The sequence below is a fragment of the Sardina pilchardus genome, chromosome 3, assembly GCF_963854185.1.
Source record: "Sardina pilchardus chromosome 3, fSarPil1.1, whole genome shotgun sequence".
Lineage (NCBI taxonomy): Eukaryota > Metazoa > Chordata > Actinopteri > Clupeiformes > Clupeidae > Sardina > Sardina pilchardus.
Genome location: NC_084996.1, coordinates 3469871 through 3496281, shown reverse-complemented (window position 1 = coordinate 3496281; position 26411 = coordinate 3469871). Strand labels below are relative to the sequence as shown.

At 43.2% G+C, this 26411-nt stretch overlaps 2 protein-coding genes across 5 annotated transcripts in view; both read left to right on the top strand.

Annotated features, from left to right (window-relative positions):
• Positions 1-10089, top strand: part of flii (FLII actin remodeling protein) — a 39913-nt gene extending 29824 nt beyond the window's left edge. For both annotated transcript variants that reach the window (XM_062531356.1, XM_062531355.1), the window contains 20 exons: positions 236-383; positions 627-760; positions 1089-1301; positions 1421-1600; positions 2133-2215; positions 2308-2382; positions 2491-2574; positions 2999-3170; positions 5053-5157; positions 5325-5516; positions 5843-6031; positions 6626-6765; positions 7009-7225; positions 7336-7490; positions 7601-7661; positions 7746-7874; positions 7989-8095; positions 8222-8327; positions 8591-8656; positions 8785-10089. In XM_062531356.1, the coding sequence (XP_062387340.1) occupies positions 236-383; positions 627-760; positions 1089-1301; positions 1421-1600; positions 2133-2215; positions 2308-2382; positions 2491-2574; positions 2999-3170; positions 5053-5157; positions 5325-5516; positions 5843-6031; positions 6626-6765; positions 7009-7225; positions 7336-7490; positions 7601-7661; positions 7746-7874; positions 7989-8095; positions 8222-8327; positions 8591-8656; positions 8785-8919 (2691 nt within the window). In that variant the 3' untranslated portion in view covers positions 8920-10089. The remainder of the gene's footprint in view (positions 1-235; positions 384-626; positions 761-1088; positions 1302-1420; positions 1601-2132; positions 2216-2307; positions 2383-2490; positions 2575-2998; positions 3171-5052; positions 5158-5324; positions 5517-5842; positions 6032-6625; positions 6766-7008; positions 7226-7335; positions 7491-7600; positions 7662-7745; positions 7875-7988; positions 8096-8221; positions 8328-8590; positions 8657-8784) is intronic.
• A 121-nt stretch (positions 10090-10210) lies between these two features.
• On the top strand, positions 10211-24619 carry rbbp6 (retinoblastoma binding protein 6). Of its 3 annotated transcripts, none has more exons than XM_062531352.1 (17): positions 10211-11508; positions 12320-12419; positions 12599-12635; positions 14693-14737; positions 16618-16706; positions 16789-16885; positions 17047-17186; positions 17391-17563; positions 17780-17883; positions 18018-18400; positions 18531-18612; positions 18695-18755; positions 18860-18929; positions 19317-19730; positions 19915-20037; positions 20124-22076; positions 22202-24619. In XM_062531352.1, the coding sequence occupies exons 1-17, from the start codon at positions 11343-11345 to the stop codon at positions 23868-23870; spliced, it is 5706 nt and encodes a 1901-aa protein (XP_062387336.1). In that variant the 5' UTR covers positions 10211-11342; the 3' UTR covers positions 23871-24619. The 3 variants fall into 3 exon arrangements, with proteins under 3 accessions (XP_062387336.1, XP_062387337.1, XP_062387335.1); XM_062531353.1 differs by having other exon boundaries at positions 17044-17186; positions 18534-18612; XM_062531351.1 differs by having other exon boundaries at positions 17044-17186.
• Positions 24620-26411: the final 1792 nt, after the last annotated feature.

Below are 26411 nucleotides of genomic sequence, written 5' to 3'. Positions count from 1 at the left end.
CTATCTCTTGGGACGTGATTGTTATTTCTCTTTGTTTGTAGAGCTCTCTTTGTATGTTGTGTTTGCTTATGTTACTTGGAGATGTTGAGATAGATGCTCATATAACTTTGAACAAAAGCCGTTGATGATATTCCCCGAGATTAGAGCAAACAAAACGGAAAAAATGGTAGTTGTTCGGAAATGATCTATCCTCCAGGTTTTATGGAGTAGTGTGTAACTTAAATCTTGTTTATAGGTTCTGGATGTCCGAGAGAATCCTAACCTGGTGATGCCTCCAAAGCCAGTGGACCGGACAGCTGAGTGGTACAACATTGACTTCTCCCTGCAGAACCAGCTGCGTTTGGCTGGAGCCTCACCGGCCACCGTGGCTGCAGCAGGCGGAGGTATTGTTTAGGTTTTTTGAGTCTCAACTGCCATTGTTCTTTAATCAATCTAACTGTGTTCTTGAAAATTGTTCACATTTCATGACAAATAGTGTGCATTCAGTTAACTTGTGACACACACACACACACACGCACACACCTACAGATGACCTTCCATGTAGGCCAATTGGCCAACAATGTATGTAACCCCCATCCCCCAATCCTGATGAGTCTCTGACTCTGTTATGCCTGTTGGATGTATAGGAACCAGTCAGCGAGATCCACTCGCCAGGAAGATGAGACTGAGGCGACGCAAGGACTCTGCTCAGGATGACCAGGCCAAGCAGGTGCTGAAGGGCATGTCGGACGTGGCCCAGGAGAAGAACAAATCCATTGAGGTAAGAATATACAGCGCGCTCAGTCAGCACACACGCGTCGCACGCACAGGGCAGTTACCTCACTTTTGTGTGTCTTGAGATAATGAAAAATGAAGTAGAACATTGCTGATGCAAGTCCACCTTATAAGGCCTCTATTTTAGGATATTCGTCATGGTTGCTGGATGGCACGAATAGCACCAAGGTCACGTTTGGTTAAGCTCTTAGAGAGTTTAGATATCTTTTACAATTAATTCCAGGAAAGATGTCCTCGTGATTATGTTCTATGAACAATAACCACATGAAGTGAATTTCGACTAAAGTCAGACCTTGGTCTCTTGGTATCATCAGGAAAACGGGGACGCAAAATATGGGGACCTGAAGACAAAGCGCTGGGACAAGCAGCTGGAGAAGCCTCAGCTGGACTACTCTGAGTTCTTCACTGAAGATGCCGGTCAGATCCCTGGCATGCAAATATGGCAGATTGAGAACTTTATACCTATGCAGGTGGAAGAGGCCTTCCATGGAAAGTTCTACGAAGCTGACTGCTACATTGTGCTCAAGGTTGGACCCACCACCAAGTCTTTTAACATGTATTTAACATGTTCTGTTGTTCATGTAACATGTTTAACATGTTCATGTATCTCAAACATGTTTTCATGTTCTTTCTGTTTGTTTTCCAGACAAGCTTGGATGACAATGGTGCCTTGACCTGGCAGATCTTCTATTGGATTGGGCAGGAGGCTACTTTGGACAAAAAGGCCGGCTCTGCCATCCACGCTGTCAATCTGCGCAACTACCTGGGAGCGGAATGCCGGACAATCCGCGAGGAAATGGGAGATGAGAGCGAGGAGTTCAATGCAGTAAGTATAGTACAATGACCCCCTTTTTGACAACTCTGAGGATGCAAAAAAATCCAAAAACAAGGGAGTGCTTTCAGCTATTGTTTTTTAGGTTATTTGTTATCGATTGTTGCTTCAGGCAGCGGCCAATGTAAACCAAAACAAGGATACAGGATTCACAGACCATATGATTGTTGTGTTCTATGCATTTCACCATTAGGCGATATTAATGATCTAGTTGGTGTACCCTGTACACGTTACTTACTTGTTTGGTTTACACAATGGCCACAACCTGAATAAGGGGGATTCTCATCTGATTCCCCATTAATATTGTTGGTGACCAAAATGTAAAAAGAAATGTGACCAAAGTTCTCATACATTATTACAGGAAATATTGGTATGGTATGCATAATGCTGCCATATATTATTTTTGGCTGTAGAGCATTCTGAAAACACCATTTTCATTTCAAAAGGCTGACTGGAACACTCAGATAGCTTAGGATGATTATTGACCTAGTTGAGTGAACTCAATTCACATGCTTGTGTCCCGTAGGTGTTTGATAGTGAAATCTCATACATTGAGGGCGGAACTGCCAGTGGATTCTACACTGTTGAAGACACGCAGTACCCAACCAGGTGAGGGGGAGACGTTGCTTTGAAGACTTAAGATAGAACAGGTGCAGAGCACATTCCACTGTTACTCACCTTAAGCTTTGTTTTGACTACAGGCTGTACCGGGTGTATGGAAAGAAGAATATCAAATTGGAATCTGTCCCTATTAAGGCATCTTCACTCGACCCACGGTAAGCCCCTGACTATCTCTAATCCTCCCCTCTGTAAACAAGACTACCGATTGGCCCTTGCGGCTTTGAGGCCCTTGTCATGCTTATCTCTTGCCTTGTTTGTCTCAGGTTTGTCTTCTTGCTGGACGCTGGCTTGGAGCTCTTTGTGTGGAGAGGTGCAAATGCCACACTCAGTGGCACCACAAAAGCCAGGTAGGCCCCGCGCTAAGTTGTGAAAATACCTCTGTTGTGGTCTCCAGTGCTGCCACCAATAGTGACTCCCAATATACTAGTCTAAACACAAGTAAGATTTGCCATACAATCCTGTCAGCAGTCAGATTTCCATTCCCCATCAATGAAATATTATGTCTGATCCACTAATATACTGTGTTGTTTGTAATAGTTGATATTTTATTATTTTATTAACTGAACAACAGCATTATATTTGATCTTACCTAAGAAGTGAAGCCATAGCGCAATGTTAACACCATATTGTGTCATCAGCCTTGTCACCAGTTGAGTCCACCATGTTTTGTTGATCGTAAACCTAGATAGCCATGTTAAATCACAAAGAAAAATAGTTGCGCTTAGTTTTCCATGACCGTGGAACAGTTTCATCCTTGTTGTGTCCCAACAGATTATTTGCAGAGAAGATCAACAAGAATGAGAGAAAGAGCAAAGCTGAGATCACAACACTCATGCAGAATGCAGAGCCCCCTGAGTTTTGGGAGCCACTTGGAGGTCAACCCGAGGAGATCAAGAAGCATGTTCCCGACGACTTCGCTCCAATTCGGCCCAAACTTTACAAGGTCTGGAGCTCTCTGTGCTCTCTTGTGATCCACACAGGGCTCAAAGTTTGCACGCACTAGGCGTGGGCCTGGACATTTAAGATTTGAAAACAGATAAATATATATATACAGTGCCTATAGAAAGTCATCATACCCTTTTGAAATAGTTACTTTTTTTGTCTTACAGCCTGAAATCAAAACCCATTTTTAAAAAAATCTTTTCCAGTTTTATTAACAAATTTAGCTGTACAACATCAAAATAATGAAAAAAAAGTAAACAGTTCTGAAAATTAATAAAAAATGAAAAACTATAATAACAGGGTTGGAAAAGTCATCATACCCCTGACTTAATACTTTGTAAAGCTCCCTTTTGCTTTCATTACAGCCATCAATCTGTTTGGATATGTCTCTATTATAGCTTTGCACACCTAGATAGGGGAATATTTGCCCAATTTTCCGTACAGAAATGTTAAAATTTAGTCAAATTCTGTAGGGAATGGCGATGGACTGCTATCTTCAAGTCAATCCACATATTTTCTATAGGATTTAAGTCAGGGCTCTGACTTTGCCACTCAAGGATATTCACCATCCTATCCTTAAGCCACTGCTTTGTTCTTTTGGCAGTATGTTTAGGATTATTGTCGTGTTGGAAGGCGAATGACCTCCCCATCCTCAGCTGTCTAGGAGAGGGACGCAGGTTTTCCTTAAGAATGTGGGTGTACTTGGCAGCATCCATTTTCCCTTCTATCCTGACCAATTGCCCAGTTCCCGCTGAAAAGAAACATCCCCACAACATAAAGTTGCCCCCACCATGCTTCACACTAGGTATGGTGTGTTTTGGGTGGTGTGCTGTGTTGGTTTTCGCCAAACATTGCGCTTGGAGTTCAGTGCAAAAACACATCTGGAATATTCTGCTACCATGTGGAAAAAGCTTATATGGTCAGATGAGACTAAGATCGAACTTTTTGGAGACTAAGATTGAAGTTTTTGGACTGAGCTCCAGGCGCTAACCAAACACAGTATACACACCCAAACACACCCAAAACACACCATACCTACTTTGAAGCATGGTGGGGGCAACATTATGTTTTGGGGATGTTTCTCTTCAGCGGGGACTGGGCAATTGGTCAGGATAGAAGGGAAAATGGATGCTGCCAAGTACACCAAAATTCTTGAGGAAAACCTGCGTCCCTCTCCTAAACAGCTGAGGATGGGGAGGTCATTCGCCTTCCAACACGACAAAAATCCTAAACATACTGCCAAAAGAACAAAGCAGTGGCTTAAGGATAGGATGGTGAATATCCTTGAGTGGCAAAGTCAGAGCCCTGACTTAAATCCTATAGAAAATATGTGGATTGACTTGAAGAGAGCAGTCCATCGCCATTCCCTACAGAATTTGACTAAATTTTAACAATTCTGCACGGAAAATTGGGCAAATATTCCCCTATCTAGGTGTGCAAAGCTATAATAGAGACATATCCAAACAGATTGATGGCTGTAATGAAAGCAAAAGGAAGCTTGACAAAGTATTAAGTCAGGGGTATGATGACTTTTCCAACCCTGTTATTCTAGTTTTTAATTTTTTATTAATTTTCAGAACTGTTGACTTTTTTTTCATTATTTTGATGTTGTACAGCTACATTTGTAAATAAAACTGGAAAAGATTTTTTTTTTAAATGGGTTTTGATTTCAGGCTGTAAGACAAAAAAAGTAACTATTTCAAAAGGGTATGATAACTTTCTATAGGCACTGTATATAACAGCTTTGAAAGTTCTGATAAATCCAGGCACATACTGTACGCTTTCCTCACTTTGAGCCCTGTTTGCACCTTGTTTACCTCATCAAAATCAATTCAGTTCTGGTGAATTATTAGACTTGTTGTTTTAAACAATTGTTCCTTTAGGTTGGACTGGGCTTGGGATACTTGGAGCTTCCCCAGATCAACTACAAGCTCTCCGTGGAACACAAAAACAAGCTCAAACTGGATGTCATTCCTGAGCTCAGACTGGTAAACATCTTCTGACTGGTCTATACGCTCAAGTCAATGTAGTCAATAATAATAATAGTAACAAATGAAATAATAGTCCTAATCAAGATAATAAGTTAATCATGTATCTCTTGCTCTGTGTTTATGTTTGTGACCATTCTGACTCACTCTCTTGCTGTTGTTTTCAGCTGCAAAGCCTGCTGGACACCAAAGGCGTCTACATCCTGGACTGCTGGTCTGACGTGTTCATATGGATCGGACGCAAATCTCCAAGGCTGGTCAGAGCAGCTGCGCTGAAACTGGGACAGGAGTTGTGTAGCATGCTGCACCGGCCCAAACACGCTGTGGTCATCCGGAACTTGGAGGGGACAGAGAACCAGGTAAGCCCTGGGTTTAACAAGGACATGAGATTTCATAGTATTCTTTCATTCGGTACATCGCAACTATGTCATCAGTGAGACACATGAAGAAAAAAGAAACTGCAAAATACTTGTTCAAACAATAAAACTAATTACAGAAATTACAATTCAACCTAACAGGAAAAGTTTAAACCAGTTCTTTTTTTTTTTTTTTCCTTTTTTTTTTTTAATGATGCTGCAGATTTAAAACGGTTTAACATTCATATGGCTATGTGGAGGCAGTGGTTCCACTGATTGTCAACATTCATTCAATCATTATTTCTTGTCACCTCAAACCCACTTCTAAGGTGTTCAAGTCCAAATTCAAGAACTGGGATGATGTGCTGAAGGTGGACTATACTAGGAACGCTGAAAGTGTCCAACAGAAAGATAACCTGTCTGGTAAGGTGAAGAAAGATGCCGAGAAAAAGGATCAGATGAAGGCAGACCTGACGGCCCTGTTTCTTCCTCGACAGCCCCCAATGCCCCTCAATGAGGTAACCAATCAATAACCGGTATTTTGTAGTGTTCTGACATTTTACATTATTAATCACATCTTTTGCACCTCTATCAGACAGAATGTCTACCAATATATAAACGCTGTGGTGTTCACACCAAGTGTATCAGAAATGTTGCTGCAGCAGAGCAGACACTTTCCTCCTAAATAGAGTTTTCCTTTGTTAATGGCTGTAAATCATTAAAGATCAGAAAGCAGATTAGTAGTTACCAGGAAGCAGTCGCGTCATCTTGTTTACCCTTGGTTGCCATAGAGACAGAAAGCAGGGGAAACTAGGCCTACTATCTTTTCACCTAATGTTAACTCATCGACAGAATGTAGTAATAGCATTCATTCAGTTTCTGTTACTTTATGGTACGGTACATGTGTAACCTCCACTATCAACCAGTTTTTTTCAATACATATTTCGGCACAGAACCTAAAACTATAGGCGCCCCCTAGGTCGCTCATATGACTGAGGCAGTGTGGCTGCTCTGAAATGTTCACATCTGGGCATCCAAAAGAAAACATGTAACACACAGACAATGTGTTCAAGCCATTAGTCTTCAGTTTTAACTCTTATCTCTTCACTCAGGCTGAGACGATGATGGAAGAATGGAATGAAGATTTGGATGGAATGGAAGGTTTTGTTCTGGAAGGGAAGAAATTTGCACGCTTGCCAGAGGAAGAGTTTGGTCACTTTCATACCCAGGACTGTTATGTGTTCCTATGCAGGTAAACATGGCTTGCTTTTGTCCTGCAGTCCACAATTCTAATCCAATACGCAAACCAATGACTCAGACCTGGATGTGATTTAATTAGCTTTTGAGCTCTACTGGCATCAACGTTGTACCAGAATTGTGTACTGTGGATTTATTTCAAGAGTGCAGAACCATCCTCTTAAGTAGCAACTTGTATTATTTTTGTTGTCAATAGACAGTGCTAATTTGATGGGGTTTTTTTATGGTGATTGCCCAGGTACTGGGTTCCTGTTGAGTATGAGGATGATGAAGAGAAAGAAAAGAAGAGGAACAAAGGGGAAGATGATGCTGATGACGAGGAGAAGCAGCCAGAAGAGGACTTCCAGTGTGTGGTGTACTTCTGGCAGGGCAGGGAGGCCTCCAACATGGGCTGGCTCACATTCACCTTCAGCCTGCAGAAGAAGTTTGAGAGTTTGTTTCCGGGCAAGTTGGAGGTGTGTGTTCCCTTTTCAATCCCTTTTCAATTTTTTTCCTGAGCAGTGATTGTAGAGATTTAACTATGGGGTGTCTTGGGGGTTGGAGTAATATTATATTTCTGTTCCAGGTGGTCAGAATGACCCAACAGCAAGAAAACCTCAAGTTTCTTTCTCACTTCAAGAGGAAGTTCATCATCCATAAAGGGAAGAGGAAGTTAAAGGTGGACAATGTCCAGCCAAGTCTGTACCACATCAGGACTAATGGCAGTGCCCTGTGTACTAGGTAACAATAAGTTACTCCTTACTAACTGGTTAGTTACCAGTGAATGTTGGCAAAACATTTTCCTTTCTGTTATGGATGGACAGTGTTAATACCCTTTTCTTGAATTTCAGGACGATTCAAATACTCACCGATTCAAGCAACCTCAACTCCGAATTCTGCTTCATATTGAAGGTAATATTATTTGTGCCTATGCCCTGTTAGCCATTTGAGTGTCCTTGACCAGTGTCCAATAGCTGTTTGTTTGACTTTCTCCAGGTGCCATTTGAGAGCACAGACAACCAGGGAATAGTGTACACGTGGGTTGGCCGAGCCGCAGACCCAGATGAAGCAAAACTCGCTGAGGACATCATGAACTGCATGTTTGATGACACGTATAGTAAGCAGGTAAAATGAATAATGAGCAACAAAGCTGATCGAGTTAACCATCCTTTAAAGAAGACATTTGGTAGAAAATATTAAAGAGACGTGCTGACCTGTCACCATTCTAACCATTACTAGGTTATAAACGAAGGAGAAGAGCCTGAAAACTTCTTCTGGGTTGGCATTGGCTCACAAAAGCCTTATGATGAGGATGCTGACTACATGAAATACGCAAGACTCTTCAGGTTGGTATCCTATTCATTATCCTTTTTTTTTTTTTTTACAATTTTGTGGTGGTGTTTCTAAAGGCAATTTAAGGGCAAAAGAAGGGACTGGCCTTGATTATGTGTTTGTTTACTTGCATGATTAAGGTGTTCCAATGAAAAGGGATACTTTGCTGTATCTGAGAAGTGCTCAGACTTTTGTCAAGATGACCTTGCTGATGATGACATTATGCTTCTGGACAATGGAAAAGAGGTAACCATTTGTTTATTTCTCTGGGGGGTTATGTAACTGTTTCAGAATTATTTTGCATTGCACGTTTCTTTGGAAGGAGGATGTTTTGGTCCACAAGTCACTCAGTGTGTGTTTGCAGTGTCTATCTAGCTTTGTTCGTGAGTCTTTTTGTCTATGTCTATGTTCTGTCTTTCTTTCTTTGAGTGTAAATATAAAAACATGCAAGAACACTGTGTTCATTTAGATGTTTTAATGATGCCATGGTGTTTCTTATTCCCTGCCAGGTTTACATGTGGGTGGGCACTCAAACCAGCCAAGTGGAAATCAAACTAAGTCTGAAAGCTTGTCAGGTGAGATCAAGCAGTCAACATTTCAACATCAACACACCTAATAATCCTCTTTACTGTACACTGAAAACAGGTCGGCTGTTCAATACGCTTGGGAATATGACCATGCTATATCCTGTCATTTGTATCAGGTCTACATCCAGCACATGAGGTCCAAGGATTCGGAGCACCCGAGGAAGCTCAGACTGGTGCGCAAGGGCAACGAACCTCATTGCTTTACGCGCTGCTTCCATGCTTGGAGCACCTTCAAGACCGCTCCTGCATAGAGCCCTCAGGAGGTCTTTCACCGCCGACCCTACAGCCACCTTGCTCCCCAGCCCGTAGACATTTACACTGCAAGCAGCCCTCTGTTCCCATAGAACATTGCAATATATATATATATATATCATCACCTTTCTTCACAAGCTTTATATACATGTATGGTACGTTTGCTATGGATTTAAACAATAGAGTTTATTTTTACGTGTTTGGTGGTTAGCCTGCAAAGGGTTGTAGAGATCATTTCAGAGGTCAGATGCAATATCTTAGAGCTCATATATTTTTAAGTGATATCTTCAAGGGATTGTTCTTTTTTTTTTCTTACAACATATCCATTAACAAACAACAACAGAAAGAATTTATAATGAATGTGTGGAAAATGGAAATGGTGTATTGATGCTTCAGCGTCTGCAGAATAGCTTGTATAAACTGCTGTGCATATATTTCTGTTGAATGTTTTTGTATTTTTTATTATTTTAAGAGTTCCATATCAAACACGTTTTAGAGGCTTTAGTCCACATTATGGAGACATGAGAAAAGATGCCTATAATGAAAAGCACAAAGGAACCCCCCTGTCTTTGTTGGTTCATGCATTCATGTATGTGGTTTGTGCCATTAACAGCTAATAATATTATGGTTTTGGTTATTTTGCATGAAAATGCCGTCCTAGCAATTATGTGAGACCTTGCCCCACTGTATGGGAAGATGACTGTGCCAAGAATGACTGGTGGAGAAATGGCTGGGTTTGTAAGGGGCTGACTTCCCCCACATACATTGTGATACAAGGAGCATTTTGTTACGTGGTTAAAAGCCCCTTAACTGGCTCTCTCCCCAAAATGTACGGCTGCCTCAAGTCAAGTGTAACTTTTAACATTGCCATGATGTAAGAAATAAAGTTAAGTCATGTGGTCTTACCAGGAGATTACAAGTGAGAGATATTTCTGCTATCTAGAAACAAACCAGTTTTGTTGTGCATTCAATATTTCACCACTTTATATTAGGAGGCAAAATATGCTCAAAAGCCACTGTAATCTGCCTCATTTTTTGTCCCACATCCTCTTTAATCTCTAAATAATTATGTATTTTAATTGCATTTGTAAAATATTTCTTGCCTGTAGACCCACCTGCAGATGCTCTATTTATGTATTTTATATGGAAATAAAGTTTCCTCTGAAATATTTTATATCAAGTGTTTCATTTACTTTTCAATGAAAAATACTGACGTACGTGAAAATGTCGCTGTTTTGCGCATGCGCACTTTATTTCCTATACGCATAGAAGTAGCCCCTGCGACCGTTGCGGAAACCCCAAATGATACTCGACTGTGTCTGTGTGAGGTTATTTTTGTCGTTGGGTTGAAGACGAATGGCGGACTCGGTTTGGTGATTGAACGGTTGGATAGAGGAGATCATCGTTAAAGATGTTTTTGTAAATATATTTTAATAAAATCAGTTCTCTAAACGCTCGTTTTGTTTTGTATACGCGAATCAGCCCTTCTGCTAGTGTGACTACATGCTAGCCAATGTTAACTTAGTCAGCGTACGTCGTTTTTTGTTTTGGAAACGTCAAGGAAGCCAGGAGGCCATTTTGAGGCCTTGTGAAATCAACGAAGCCTTCACGTCTGTAATTTCCTTTCTTTTTTCATGGTTGTGTTCTCCGAGGAGCGTGTGACTTGGATATCTGGACTTGCGTTGACATTGGACTGGGTTGCCTAACTTGGTGGCCAATACATGGTTGCTCAATTGACCATTTGGACTTTTCGGTCACTCGTTCAAGGGACTTTAAACGAAACCTGATGCCAACTGAGATTTCTACAATTGCTTTCTTGGAACTGTTAACATTAACGTTAACTTTACGGACAGTTGAGCAACGACATTTCATTGTATCGAAAATTGGGACATTTTTATTTTGCGGTGCTTCATTCTGAAAGCATCGCATGGACTCTTGTGACGAATGCTTCTGGAAGATCATTTGTTGTCATGGCACTGATTGTGGCGAACTGAAAAAAAGAATTTATTCAAGATACAAATGACAAGGTTTCTTAACCATTGAGTTAGTTGTAGGTAGTACACATCCGTGGGGAATACACCCGCTAATATTTTCTTTATATTTGTTGATTTTACACTAGTTCTGTCTATTGTTGGGTGGGTAGAAAGCTAACTGTGGGTAGCAAGCTACCATCAACTTGCCACCCGCACAATTTTGGCCATGTTTGGGGCCGAGATTAGCAGTTAGCAAAATGGGGAACCCATAGGGTTTGTTGCTAGCGCATTAGCTCGCATAGCTAATCGACTGGTTTTGTGTGTTTTAGCATTGTATGCAGACTGTCGAACAAGTTAATAGAGCCATTCTAACATAACCCACATTCGAGATATAGTTGACATTATTTTTGTTGGTTAGCAGCTAATCGATAGCAACGAATTTTTCCAACATGTCGTGTGTTCATTACAAGTTTTCATCAAAGCTAAACTATGACACGGTCACATTTGATGGCCTTCATATCACGTTGAGTGATCTGAAAAGACAGATCATGGGCCGGGAGAAACTCAAGGCTGCTGACTGCGACCTACAGATCACCAACGCCCAGACGAAAGAGGGTAAGTTCCTAAACCACATAAATGATTAACGTTAAGGTGATTGTTGAGCTACATTTGGCATGAACAAAGTTGGCCAACACCATCGCTAGCCTTCACTAGGCCCATCAAGGCTAGCTAATAGTAACAACGTGGGCTAGCGTTTACATTTTGGTTGCCTGATCACAAAGGGTGACCGTCTTCATTTGACCAACTTCTCAGGGTTAGCCAGTCCAGTGGGTGTCGGTATGGACTAATCAGATTGTCCCTCTGTGAATTCAATAAGGGTGCTGTGCTGCATAAGGTGAATCAGCAGCAAGTCAATGTATTGGCACATGTGTGTAACGGTAGTTACATCAGCCTGCACTAGCTGTGCTAGCTAGCTCTTAGCCATCATGGCTTCTGCTAGCTTGCTAATACATGCACTGAGATAAGCCCATATCCTCTCTGACCGCCATTACAGAGTATGCCGGTTGATCACATTATTAACTTGCCCGATTTGAGTACATTAGATTGTCATCCTTACATATAAACAAAATGAATGAAGACCTTTTGAGATGGCAGCACACATTCTTTTCTGTTTGATATTAAGTAACGTCAAAAGGTGTGTGATTGCCACCTGACATACCATTAGCCAAAGCGTTCTGGGTTTGTTAAGATTAGACTGGGGAATTAATAAATAAATGCTTTGGTTGACCCTGGCACGGGTTCCTTTTGCCAATGTTACAACGTTTGTCAATACACCTAATCCTCTGCTCACAAAATGAAAGTCTGTTTTGTCGTAATTAAACGTTACTGTGTGTTAATGTACTGTGTGCTATTCTATGTTTTTCAGAATACACTGATGATGCAGCACTTATACCAAAAAATTCTTCAGTCATCATTAGACGTATCCCAATTGGTGGTGTCAAGGCAACAAGTAAAACCTTTATTATGTAAGTTGAAAGGGTTGAAATGTTAACTTTAACTTGAATAGTAAATCTTGTATAGAAAGAAGCATATGTTTGCATCTAACAGTAATTACAGTGAGATTATCATATAAGTATCAGGTTAGTAACCTTATCATATAAGTATCAGGTTAGTTACCTTTTTGTATTTTTGCATCTCCCTACAGTGATCGATCAGAAACTTCAAGTGGACCATCAAAAGCAGTATGTAAAAAAACACTCCCTTTTGTTCAATTCATAAACTACACTTTACACTCCACAGTATTTTTGTTCAACAAATAATACACTAGTTTCATTTGCAGTATAAACCTAGCCCATTTTAACCCAAAACCACAATGTGGTGTGTGGTGGTAGTGTTTTATAACATTGTAATGTTTTGAGATGATGCTTCTATCATTTTTGAGCATAATACCGTAATATGAAAAGTGTTAAAAGTGCATGTCACTGCACTGTATTTCACATTGAAAACCAGGTTATAATTGAATTCTGTTGTACAGAATTATGTATTTGATCATTCAAATTCTGATGGTTATTGAACATGGCATGTTCAGTCTGTCTGTCTTTGAAGTGTTACATCTGTAAAAGTTTTTTTTATTTTTAAATAAAAATTGTGTTTTGCCTTTAATTTCTCTTTGTATCACATAGCTCAATGTCTGACTTTCCATGTTTAAAGACTTTGGTTATGATAAGGGACAAGTATCTATGTTATATGCCTGTTTCTGTGCCCAACTGTATGTGCTAAATGGATTAGGAACAACTAGGACTCATCCTCATAAGACCTTTCATGTAGTTATCCTAATCTCAAATAGCTAGGGTGATGAGCAAGCTTTGTGTATTTAATGTTAAAGCATTGATGGAATTGATGTATTTTCACTCCTACCATGAACTCTCACTTGAAACCGGAGTAATATCTGTAGTATATTAAAGGAAAGGACCCTCATTGATTGTGCATCATAAAAAAGAAAAAGAAAAAACATAAATTAGTAATAAAAACCGTAATTAGATTTTGTAGCTTGCACCAATCGTGGTTATTAACGATAGGAAAGACTCATACTAACATGTTATGAATGATCTATATGTAAATTTATTTATACAACCAGGAAGATGCCTATTCCGATCATTTTTGGTTTGCAGTATTATTTATGTGAAGTATTGTGCATTGAAGCATGCCGCTTATAATTGCACATGGATTCTTACAATAGACTTGTGATTAGTGTTGCGGATGTTGTGAAAAAGAGTCTGTATGTCTGGTACATTGTGGAAGTGAAATGAGATGGTAGATTTCTTTTGAAAAGATTGAAACTGGGTTTTGATGTACATTACAAGCCCCTTAGTTTTTAAGTATTTCGAGATGTAGAGAAATTCTGATAATTTAAATTATTTGGTGGGGTGGGGAGGGTTAAGGGTTGTGTGTTTCTTGCTCTTGCTGTAATTTAACAAAAACATGTTATTTTTCAAAACCTGCTGCTAATATATCTGCTGCCATTGTCGCATTGTTGGTTTACTTGTGGGACGTGTACATTTGATCTCTGACAAAGGGTTGGTCTGATTTCATTACTGACATAAATCTTGCTCACGTAGCTGATGCATCGCAGTTAATAAGTTGCCGAGCTATGGATTTTTGTACCATGGGTATTTGACAAGTGTACTGTTTACACAAACTGAAAGGTTTCAGTGCTGTGTATGATGATGAACACAAACTTTTGTCAATAAAATACCTCTTGTAACTTTACTGGATACCTCTTGCAAGGCCCTGTGTGTTCACTGGTGAGAGCCTTATCTGGTCTGGCAGCATATTCACTGTTCATCTCTTGCAGACAACCGTGTTCGCTTTCTTGTAACCAGTTTAGTGGAGAGTTCTGTTTAGATACTCCATTAGTTATCGAGCAGCTCTTCCCAGTTAATACCTATGTATAACATTTTTTTCTAAATGTTGTCAGTTCTTGTATGATCGTAGGAGAGACAGATATTTTTGAAACATTTAAGTAGTTTCCCTGCCAGATGGAAATACCAGATTGTCTACAATATTAGCTGTCATTTTGTTTTCTTTTTTTCCCTCTGTTTTTCTGTAATATTCTGCAGTACATACATTCAATACCACTGTGTTAATTGTTTGGTGCTAAAGTCTTTGAAGTCCTTATAGGGTGCATTCTTTTCTGCCTCAGTTTTGGATGGCCAGTGTCTACCAGTGGGGCGACATTCCACTTTGTTCCTTATTGCAATAGTAAACTTGTTTTGTCTTCTAATTTCTCCGCAAACAGATTGATGATTCTCCTTCAACAATTTCATTGGCCCAGCTCTCAAAGGTATATCATTATTGCCCTTTGTCCGTCACTGTCTTTGAACTGTTTCAAATGCAATATTTGTGGATATGTCTGTCCATGACTTAGGTTATTTCTGGCTCGTTATTGTCTGCAATTACTGTTTTGTTGTGATAATTGAAATTATGTTAATTGCCATTTGTGAAATTTGCTTAAAGGTTTCATGGTTGGACATATCCCCCTGTAGTGTTACATAAACAATATCTGTGTGCCAGTTCACTGTGTCCCATGAGATGTTTTATGTTCTGTAAATGATCTTGTGTTGTCGTGTACATGTTATGTGGTGACACTGTAGTGACCATATCTTTGTTTTGGAAGTAGGGGGAATGTATACCTTCAGTAGACAAGTGCAACTCAAGGCCTTTGTGTAGCAGAAGAAATTATTTTGCGAAATCGGAACTCTTTACGATTAAGGCATTTTTGCCATTGGCTTATTATGTGCTTAATTAAGTTTAAAAAATGTAGAACTATTTCTTCTGCTACATGCCGCCATTCTAATCATCTGTTAAATGTTGTTCACTAACGAAATGTTTTGCAATGACTGAAAGCATATTTGAACCTTACAAAGTTTACCTCTGTAAATGTGAAAAGGGAATCTGATCAGCAAGAGTATATTATTTAATTATACACCTCCAGGTGGTTGTCGAGGTTTGCTCATTGACGGCTGAAATGCTGCTGTTGCTGATCAGTGTCCGTTGAAATGCTGTGCCCATTGTCAGTGTTTTACCCTTGTGCATGCCTTTATCCTGTAAAGAGTCAGCTTGTGTGCTTCTCTGCTGCTGTGGAGGGGAGTACACTTAAAGCCTTGCGTTTGCCAAGCCAAGTCCTTTGGCTAGAAGATGGGAGCTTTTTGTCCCTCAACTCAAAACTTTTTCCCTCTCCCCTCGCTTTTTTTTTGTCCTTTTTTAAAAAAAAAAATCATTCCTGGGCCGTGCACCCCACTGAAGAGATTATGTCCCTACAGTTCTATTTTTCGGTGTGAAACAAAGACTTTTCCTCCAGAGCTGCATCTTTTTTTCCAAGTTACCCCTTGCACAAAGGACTTACATCTGCGCTGATCATTTTTACTATATAATGATATGTGATTTATCTGAGTACTTCAGATACTACAGGCGATACAATACTGCACTTTTTTTGTGTCATGGACATTTGGAATCACTAATCACTGTCCTCTTGTCTTGGCTGCCGTTAGTGCCATTTTGAATCTGATAATCTGTATACATAATTAGACATGTGGAACAATAATTTTCCTTCTTGTGTAATTGTGGTTTTATTTATTTATTTATTTTGCATTGAGGAGAATCCCTTCATACTGAAGCACCTTTTAATATTTTATATATATATATATTTTTTGAAGTAATGTGTGTTACTGGGTGAATAAACGGCTTAACCATTTTGCTCTTTTCATGTATGCGTGGAATTCAGCAGCTAAATCTCTTAGACCCTGGGCATTACTGGGAGCGATGAGTGTAATATGTCTTTGTGGAAAATATGCAAGTTCCTGACATTCTGCGGTTTATTTTTTAATGCAACTAGTGTCAGTGCTTTGCTTTGGCACACCATAGCTAAACAAGCTGACAAGTCAAACTTAATCTCAAATCTATCTGTCAAAGAAATGTCAATTAAAACGTTGAAAGTGCTCATACTCTGCCAGTTTGAACAGGGGCTAACAGGCAAAAGAGATGTGTAATAAACAAACCAAATTTAAGGCTCAAGGTACTCCCCGACCACTTCCTATTGGAGAGCAACGTTCATGGAAAAGGCAACCCGCTACTCTTTACAGGATACGCGTGCGTTTCAGGAATTGAGTGTAGAAACTTAATGCCATGACCATTTTGTCTATGAAAACATTGCCTGTTAAACAGACCGCCAATCTTGCGGAGGCGAATGCATCTGAGGAAGATAAAATTAAAGCCATGATGTCACAGTCCAATCATGACTATGATCCCGTGCAGTAAGTATGTTTTTCTCAGTAATGCTCAAGTGATTTGACTGTGTGGGGAAAACCGAGTGTAACACAAGCCTTGTTTGAGCAGTTACATGAAGAAGCTTGTAGGACCTCCTCCTCCAAACTACACTTGCTTTCGATGTGGGAAGAATGGACACTACATCCGCAATTGTCCAACAAACGGGGTAAGTGGGTTTTCTTTATATTTTTTTTTCACCATTTTCTTCCCATTGTCTCTGTGGGTGTTTTAAGCAAAGTCTGTGTATCCATTAAATGTTGTGTTGTGTATTTACCCTCTCAGTCTAACCTGAGAAGTAATCATTTATCATGTCTTATTGGCCAGCAGGACAAAAGTTTCGAGGCTCCACAACGTATCAAAAAAAGCACAGGAATCCCTCGAAGCTTCATGATGGAGGTGGATGACCCAAGCATGAAGGGAGCGATGCTTACAAACACAGGCCGCTACGCCATCCCCACCATAGACGCGTAAGAGAATATTGAAATTGTGATCGCTAATCCTAATTTACTTAACTGTTTGTTAAGTGGTTTGTACAATTCAAAATAATTATGAGTTATGGTGTACCTGGCATAGTATATAGTTTTACTGATCATCTGTGCTAGATATATTTAGGTACCAATTTGTAGCTGTCCATACTTGATTTTAAATATCCTTCTGTCCCTGCACAATAGGGAGGCCTATGCTATCGGGAAGAAGGAGAAGCCGCCATTCCTCCCTCAGGAGCAGTCGTCATCCTCGGAGGAAGAGGACCCTGTTCCGGACGAACTGCTCTGCCTCCTCTGCAAAGACCTCATGACTGACGCAGTGGTAATCCCCTGCTGTGGGAACAGCTACTGTGACGAATGTGAGTCCTTTCAGGTCAAATTTAGCTTAATCACAAGTTAGTTAGTTTAGTTTATTTCTTACAGGGAACAGAGAATACAGAGAATATTAATCACTTAAAATAGAAAAGATGCACTGTACCACTGTACAAGGTTAAGTTCTGGGTGATCTGATCTCATAATTTGACACTCTCTATTTTCTCTTGTGTTTTTCTCTGCTGCTGCTGCTGCTGCTACAGGTATCCGTACTTCTTTGCTGGAGTCGGAGGAGCACACCTGTCCCACCTGTACCCAATCAGACGTCTCCCCAGATGCCTTAATCGCCAACAAGTTCTTACGCCAAGTAAGACCCTGAAGTGATCTCTCTGCCAAATATTTCAGATCAACTGTCTTCCTGTGTTTAGGTTGGCATGATTGAAAAATAGCATGAACTATTTAATTAATTGATCATTTGACACACATTTTCTCCCTCACTAGGCGGTGAACAACTTCAAAAATGAGACCGGGTATACCAAGCGGATCAGGAAGGCCAATCAGGCCCAGGCGATGGCGCAAGCACCCCAGCCCCGTCTTCAGCGCCCCGTCCAGGCTGTCCGGCCCCCCACCTCTCGCCAGCAGGACCCTCTGATGGCCAACATGCCGCCCCGGCCTGCGGCTGCCAACACCCCTCCTCACGTTCCAGCAGCAGCCGCCTCTGCGCCGGCACCGTCATCTGCCACCCAGCAGGCTTCCAGCACCCCCCCTCCATCCAGCACCAACCCCTTGGTGAGCAGCAGTGCCTCCCCCAGTGCAGGCAGCTACAGTCCTGCAGTGTCCTCTCCCCCGCGCCCTGTCAAGCAGGAGGACATCCCAGTCCCTAGGTGAGTGATATTCAGACTTCCATTACCCACTTCTGTCTTGCCATTTATTTTTTTTTTATTTTTTTTTTACAGTGCTTTAATTTTTTTATTTGGGAAAAGTATGTGTTTTAACATTTGTATTTTTATCCAGCAGGGAGCCTGACCCAATGGTACCAGTACCATCTGTGACTGTCTCCACTGATCAGTCTGGTCCACCTCCTCTCATTCCAAAGGTGAGTGTCCGCATTAGACCATGTCATTATATAAAATGACTTAAGTTGGATCTTTTTGGTTAACAACTCTGCATGTCTCTAGGGATTCCAGGTTCAAGTACTTGGACAGCCACACCAGCTTGGGCACTCTATGCAGAGATCAGGTGAGATAAACAGTATGCCTTTGTTGATGCCTTTGTCTTGAATAATAATGATCCAACAGTGACTAGTAAAACTGCTAGTTCTGACATTGGTGATCTTTTCAAAGGCCACCCAGGAGGACCACCACCTGTGAGATCCAGTGGCCCCAGGCAAAGTGGTCGATCCGGATGGGATCCGTAAGTGCTGACACAATGCTGTCCTGTATGATCTCTTTGCTCTTCAGTCCAGTGCTTGGGGCAGCCGTGGTGTACTGGTTAGCGCACCGGGCTTGTAACCGGAGGGTTGCCGGTTCGATCCCCGACCAGTCCACCATGGCTGAAGTGCCCTTGAGCAAGGCACCTAACCCCTCACTGCTCCCCGAGCGCCGCTGGTTGGGCAGGCAGCTCACTGCTCTGGGTTGTGTGATTCACCTCACTGTGTGTTCACTGTGTGCTGTGTGTTCACTAATTCGGTTAAATTGGGTTAAATGCAGAGAACTGAATTTCCCTCACGGGATCAAAAAAGTATATATTCTATTCTATTCTATTCTAAACTAAGCCATTATATATATATATGTGTTACAGCCCCTCTGGTAGAGGAAGGATGCACAATGACCGGCCTCCACGCTCGCAAGCACCCCCTGTGCAGCCGCCACCACAGCCACCCCAACAGCAGCCGCAGCAGCCCCCACTGCAGCCTCCTCCTGTGGCTCCCCACGTGTTTGGGGTCGCTCCTCCCGCCCTCTATGCCCCACCTCAGCTTCCCATGCCTCAGCCACCGAACATGGTGCCCCCACAGTACCCGATGCCGTTCAACCCCGGCCAGCCGCCTGCACCCAGCTACAATGTCCCCCCTCCTGGTTATCCCCCAGCCTTGCCCAATGTGCCTGCTCCTTGGGTGCCACCCGGAACCCAGCCTCCTGTAGCTACCCCTGTGCAACCAACACCGTTCCTGTCCAGGGAGGAGTTCTACCGGCAGCAGCGGAGGCTTAAAGAGGAGTGAGTGCTTTTTGAATAATTAGCCTGCCCTTTGAGGACTCACAAAAAAACAATGTGTCTCTCTTTAATGCTTTTGCGAAATTTCATCTCTATTTTGTGTTCTTGGTGATGTAGCTTGTTGACTGTTGTTTCCCTTTTCCTGTATTTTAACTATCAAGTTTTTTCCTTCTTCCTTGGTAAATAGTTCGCAATGTCGATTCGTTAACACCAGGGAGAAGTCTAAATTGGAGAAGTTTACCAATGACTTTGCCAAGGAGCTCCTGGAATATAGAAAGATTCAAAAGGAGAGGAGACGATCCTATTCTAGGTTAGTATAAGTCAATTTGAGTATTATTCTGTATGTTGTGACTGTCATATATTATAGGAAAATTGATCATGTTATTCTTTTCACAGGTCCAGGTCTCCATACAGAGGCTCATCCTACAGCGGGTCATCTTACAGCTACTCCAAGTCTCGCTCTAGGTCCCGTTCGAGGTCTCGATCATACTCCCGATCGATCAGCCGCTCTCGCTCCCGGTCACGCTCTCGCTCCTATTCTCGCTCGCCTTACTCCCGCCGTGGAAGGCCCCGCAGCCGTAGCTACCGCTCCAGGTCCCGATCGCATGGCTACCATCGCTCCCGCTCCCGTTCCCCCTCGTTCCGTGGTCGAGACAGTGGGCCAGTGAGTAGTGCGCCCTACCGGTCACGCTCAAGGTCACCACCACCATACAGGACCCACAGCCCCAACAAGAAGCTCGGCCCTCCACCACTCCTTGACCTTGACCGTGACCGCAAGTACCCAGGGCGGTATAGAGACCCAATCCCATACGACCTCAAAGCCTGCTATGGACGGGAAGTGGATATGAGCGACCCCTATGAGAGGGAAAGGTACAAGCAGTGGGAGAGGGAGTATCGCGAGTGGTATGAGAAGTACGGAAAGTCCTACCACAACGCTCCATCTGATCAGCCCAGAGGCCGGGCACCCTTAGTGTCGAGGGACCCGTACACCCCTGAGCGTTTGCCCTTGATGCGCCAAAGAGAGAATTCTCCCTATGCACGGGGGCGCAGAGATGACTACTCTCCACCTTCCCAGGGTCACTCAAGCAGTGGAAGCGGAGGACCTAGAGGTCGCAACTCAGCCGCCGCCGCCGCAGCGGCAGCGGCAGCAGCAGCAGCCGCCGCAGCAGCACTCACATACCAGGAGCGGTGTGCTAAGGAATATGGCCTCCTGCCGTTACCCACTGCTGGGCCCAGCAGAAGGAGCATTGGCAAGGAGCCCCTGAAGGGGCCCAAAGACAGAGAGCCGCTCCTCAGCAGTACAGCTGTCGACCCCAAAGGCCTGAAGCACAAGAAGCACAGAAAGAAGAGGAAGGGTGACGACGGCGATATGTTCAGCCACTCTGACTCCATGGACGACACGAGAAAAGATGAGCGCAAAGGGGATGGTCCTCTGATGGCCTCCAGTCGTGATGATGCCACGCCGGTCAGAGACGAGCCCATGGACGGCGCTGCAGTTCCTTACAAAAGCGCTTCAGACAAGGAGAGGAAAGAAAAAACAAAGGGCAAAGTAGAGAAGGTGAAGCGGAAAACTGAGAACAGTGCCTCAAAGAAAGAAACATCTGGGAAGGCTACCAAGTCCTCCCGGGATAAAGAGATGGACGCGGAGCGTGATTCTAAGACTTCTCCGTCCGAGCCTCCTTTCAAACGAACCAGAGAAGACCCTCCTCACAAAGCAGAGACCATCAAGCCATCGTCTTCGGTGAAAGAAGAGAAGGCTCCATTGTCTCGCAAAGTACCAAGACCAGCAAAACACCATCAAGACTCTAAAACGGTCAAAGATGAACCAAAGGCCAAGAAGGACCTGGTAAAAGACTCGACAACCAAACCAGAGAAAGTTCTGACCAAAGAGGTTAAGTCAAAGAGGGACATTGAGAAAGCCATCAAGACTGAGGAGAAGCCATCTGTCAAGACAGCCGAAATCAAGCAGGAGAAAAGGAGAAGGAAAGATGATCCAGGTTCAGGCAAAGAGCTTGATTTGAGCTCCGTGAAGTCTCCACGAGTAGATGTTCCTGATATGGCCAAGGGCTCACCAAAGCCCAAAGCTAAACCAGAGACTGAGAGGCCATCGGACAAGGAGAAGGAGAAGGAGAAGGTAAAGCCTGCAATCCCACCTCTGATGGACATCAAACCAGGGCCTCTGAGGAAGATCAAGATCAACCGTGAGATTGGGAAAAGGATCAGCACGGACACGGCACCTTCACCTGAAGCCGTTGACGTCCCCCCAAAGAGCCGACCCGACAAGACGAGGGGAAAGATGCGCCGGAGAGTGCAGGCTGCTGACGGTTCGGTCCTGGTGGACTACACGAGGTAAGAAATCAAAAATTCATGTCCTGTTGTATCTGAATTCTGTTATTGACTAGTTGGTCCCCAAATCATATGCTTAAAATGCCTTATCTAATGAAGTCATCGCTTTATCTGTTTGTAATTCACAGCACTAGCTCAACTGGAGGTAGTCCCATCAAACGGATGGAAGACAAGGCCGATTTGAGAAAGACCGTAGTAAAGACCCTTGAAGAATACACCAATGACCGCACTTCAGCTGCTGAGGATGAGATTGTCTTGATCCAAGTGCCACGCTCCAAGTGGGAAAAGGAGGACTTTGAGTCAGAAGATGATGAGTCAAAGGAAATGGCACTGAATCGCAATGGCAGTCGTGCTGGATCGGATGCCCCTCAAAAGCCACTCCCTACTACTTCTGCTGTGAAGGTGAATGATCAGGCAACACCCCCAGCAGAGAAGGCTCCTGCTGCTTCCAAGGAAAGCCAGATTGAAGCCAAGCCAAGTAAAGACTCCACACCTACTGACCGGGAGAGGGAGGAGAAGAAGGAGCCGGAGAGAGACAGGGAGAGGGATAAAGAAAAGGAACGGGAGCGGGAACGAGAGAAGGAGAAGGACAAGGAGAAGGACAAGGAGCGGGAAAAAGAGCGAGAGGACCGAGAGCGAGGGAGGGAGAGGGAGCGAGAGCGCCCTGCTTCTGACCGCGAGTCTTCCGAGAAGAGGAAACCCCTCGGGTCCAATGGTGACCGGGACCGGGAACGAGAACGCACCCAGGAACGAAGCAGTGACCATGGCAGCGAAAAGGGCTCCTCATCCTCGACCCAGTCTTCCTTCCGAGACCGACAGTCAGACAGACCTGATCCAGCCTCCCGCAAGCCTGTCGGCAGGGATCACACCGCTGCCTCCTCCACTGACCGCAGGGCCGACCACCGCTCGGGTGGCCGGGATCACCCCGATACCAAACCCAAAGACGGCAAGCCTAGAGAGCCCGCTAGGAGGAGGGATTCCCCACCTCCCGTTTCAAGAGGAAGGGACCGGGAGGCTCACACTGACGCGGCCAAGCGCTCCTCCGCCAGCGATGCCCACAGTACTGAGCCAACCGACAGGCGGCAGCACCAGAGCGCGCCCGAGTCAAAACGTGCTGCTCCCGAGGAGCACAGGACTGAGCGGCCGGTGAGCAGAGAGGGCCAGAGCACAAGGCATGTGGACAGTCGCCCCAACCGGGAACGGGAGCACAGCGGCCACCGCACCCCTGACAACAGGATGTCTTCACCTGAAGTTCGGGTCGACAGTGCAAGAGGGCCCCCCGCCCCTGCCCCTGCCATTGCTACATCACGGGTGGAGAGAGATCACCCCAAAGTCAAGCCCCCATCAGCCCGTTCCGCACGACTCTCGTCCGACCTGGGCCGGGAGACGGACGAGGCTGCTTTCGTGCCGGACTACAGCGAGAGCGAGAGCGAGGCCTCGGACACTGAGAGCAGGGCGGAGGCTAGAGGACGAGAGCGCGAGGGCGACAGCAGCGCCTCGCCCAGCCAGAGCCAGAGTCCCGCCGGCAGCCACGCTCGCAGCAGCAGCGCCAGCTCCACCGGGAGCCAGCCAGACAGCAAAAAGAAAAAGGACAAGAAGGAGAAAAAGGAGAAGAAGAAGCATAAGAAACACAAGAAACACAAAAAGCATAAGAAGCACGTGGGCAACGAGTCCGACGCGGAGCAGAAGGCACAGAAACACAAGCATAAGAAAAAGAAATCGAAAAAGAGCAAGGACAAAGACAAGGACGAGAAGGAGAGAGCAGATGACCAAAAGGAGGATAAAGTGTCTGTATGAGAATATTCAAGTTGAACCTCGGACATTATCCACACTTTTTCTTGTTTTGTTTTATTTTTTATTTCTTAAATGTGGATGTAGATATGCAGACTTTACTTTCTCCTCTAGCAAGGACTACTGCTCTGCTCAACATTTTCAGACTTTGGGAACTGCTCACCAACTTAATCTTTGACCATGCTCATATTGAATGCAGTTGTTATGAAGTTTACTACTTGAATGATTAAGATTGATGCGTTCTCTTAGACACCTAGGGCTCCTTACAAATGACTGTTTTAATTTTGTTTTATGTATTTATTTTTTGGTTTCCTCAAGTTTCAATGAATTTGGTTACAATTCCACATACCATTTAAAAAAAGAATAATTTGAACAATATGTTGTAGAGGAAGCACTTTAGAGATGTGAAAAATGAATGTTGCTGCCTTGTTGCAGCTGGAAATCCATGCCCTTTTCATACCTCGTATCTTACATAGTCTATTGAAAAAAGAAGAAGAAATCATATCATAATTATGCCATTATGAAAGCATTCATACTTGTGGAACTGGATAGTGATCTTTTGGCATCGGGCACATAATAAGGGTGTGGGCTGATTTTTGCACTGTGAATATTTCCTCTACTCTGAAAACAAAATAAAAATATTTTATTTTACATAGCCTTCACATTTAATTTAATTTAGCTGTTTTTTGTTTTGTTTTGTTCTTTTTTTGAGTTTTGAAGGTTAATAAAGTTTTTTTGCAGCAAATTAAAAAAAATCTGCTTGTCTGTTTATTTATGTACTGTACAACTAAGTCTCCAGTTGGTTGAATTAGTCTTAAATGCTACCAGGGGAGAAGTTTGAAGTAAAAATGGTCAAGTTTCAAGTTAAAAAGAAGTGTCGAAATATTGACAGTGGTCGGCAACTATAGCCTACTTTTGTGGATATTGTTGATATATATTTATAGGTTATTGGTTTTTAGCTGTATGAATTTGCGAACACCGTCGTGGGCTGCTGTCTTCAAACTTAGAAGTCCATGGTATAGTCATTGCAACACCAACAGTATTCACCCTTTTGGTAACTAGCCGAATTACCCTTACACGTTTTCTACTCGTTGCTCTTAAAGAGTTAATGTGTGTAAAGATTACAGATCTTAACAGGAGAGGTTTAGAACATTACGTTCACAAGTGTTCACGTGCCTGGCAATTTCTCATCTTACCACGAGGTGGCGGGCGACGACCACATCGATCCTGTGTTGAGGTCATGCGTTCCATTAGTGAGATGGCAACCTGCAGCGTAGTCAATGTGGGACGAAGCTCGACGTTGAGCAAGTGGTTCAGATAAGTTTTCAATTTCGTTGTATTTTAACATAACATAAACTAATTCTCCCTTCTTCCATATCCATGCAGCCATATCGACCTCATATCATCAGTGCGATACCACAGCCTCTTGACATTCTAGCTAAAATATCATACCATGATAAGTGGAACTCCGGCATGATGAAGCACGTCAGAGCACAATGTATGTTGGAAGCCATTGATATACGCTCAGCCTAAAAAGCACTACCTCAACCCTCATCCTACCCCTGAACTGAGGGGAGTAGTGCCTTGAAGGCACCATTGAGGGCATATAATACCAAAGACCCTAGAGCTACTATGGCTCTATGGACATCTGAGACGAATGCGTTTTTTTGCCATTAGTTTAAGGTTAAATACAAATAGGCCTACAGTGCACATGACTGTTGTGTTAGTTCATTTAAATTGAACTGTAGGCTAAATTGCATCATCATCATCTATTCTAACGCCTACTTTTAATGAGCATATTTACAAAAGCAAAAATGTAGGGGTTATGGGCTAGCCTACTATTTATCAGTTACTTAGCTCGATGCATAATACTAATGAATAGGCCTACTTGACCTTTCCACAAGGTCAACTTTCTAAACTCAAATACCTTCCATACAAAAATACCCTGTGTGTAGCCTACCAGTTTTCTGTTGACCACTAAATGTTGAATTATATGATTGAAGCTGAAGTCCTGTAGTTCTAAAATGAAACATTGGAGGATGCAAATGACAGAAAGGTTTTGTAGTAGGCTAACAATTAGTGTTGTTTCAGTGCTGGTAAGTCTGGTCAGTAATAATAACATTTTGTTATCCTGCATATGTTTAAGTTATACTGTACAGACTGTATGTGGATTAAGTCAACAACAAGAGAAGAAAATGAAGGGCTCCACTTTAAAGGAGAGAAGGCTCTGTTGTTAGGATCTGGCACCCGAAGAGTTTACTCTCCATCAATCGGCATTTTCATTCGTCTCCAGCCACCCCCCCTGCAACCATATCGGGCGCTTGCTGACAGAGTGTGCTAGTCTGCTGCTGAAGCCTGCCTTCTCACGGCTCCCAATCTGCCAGTCTTGTCTGCCCTGCTGCCAGGTAAGGACTTTTATGCACGCACTGTGGGAACATGTCGCTGAAATAGGACAAAGGGGTGGTGTTGTAGATGCCCCCCCTCCCCTCCACCGCCATCCCCACCTCCACCCCATGTTAGATTCTGCCATCTCTTCAGGTTTAGTGT

Coding starts and splice junctions, on each gene's coding strand:
- rbbp6 (XM_062531351.1), top strand. CDS start 11,343: ATGTCGTGTGTTCATTACAAGTTTTCATCAAAGCTAAACTATGACACG. Junction 14,738..16,617: donor CATTGGCCCAGCTCTCAAAG/GTATATCATTAT, acceptor CCTGTTAAACAG/ACCGCCAATCTTGCGGAGGC. Junction 20,038..20,123: donor AGGAGACGATCCTATTCTAG/GTTAGTATAAGT, acceptor TTCTTTTCACAG/GTCCAGGTCTCCATACAGAG.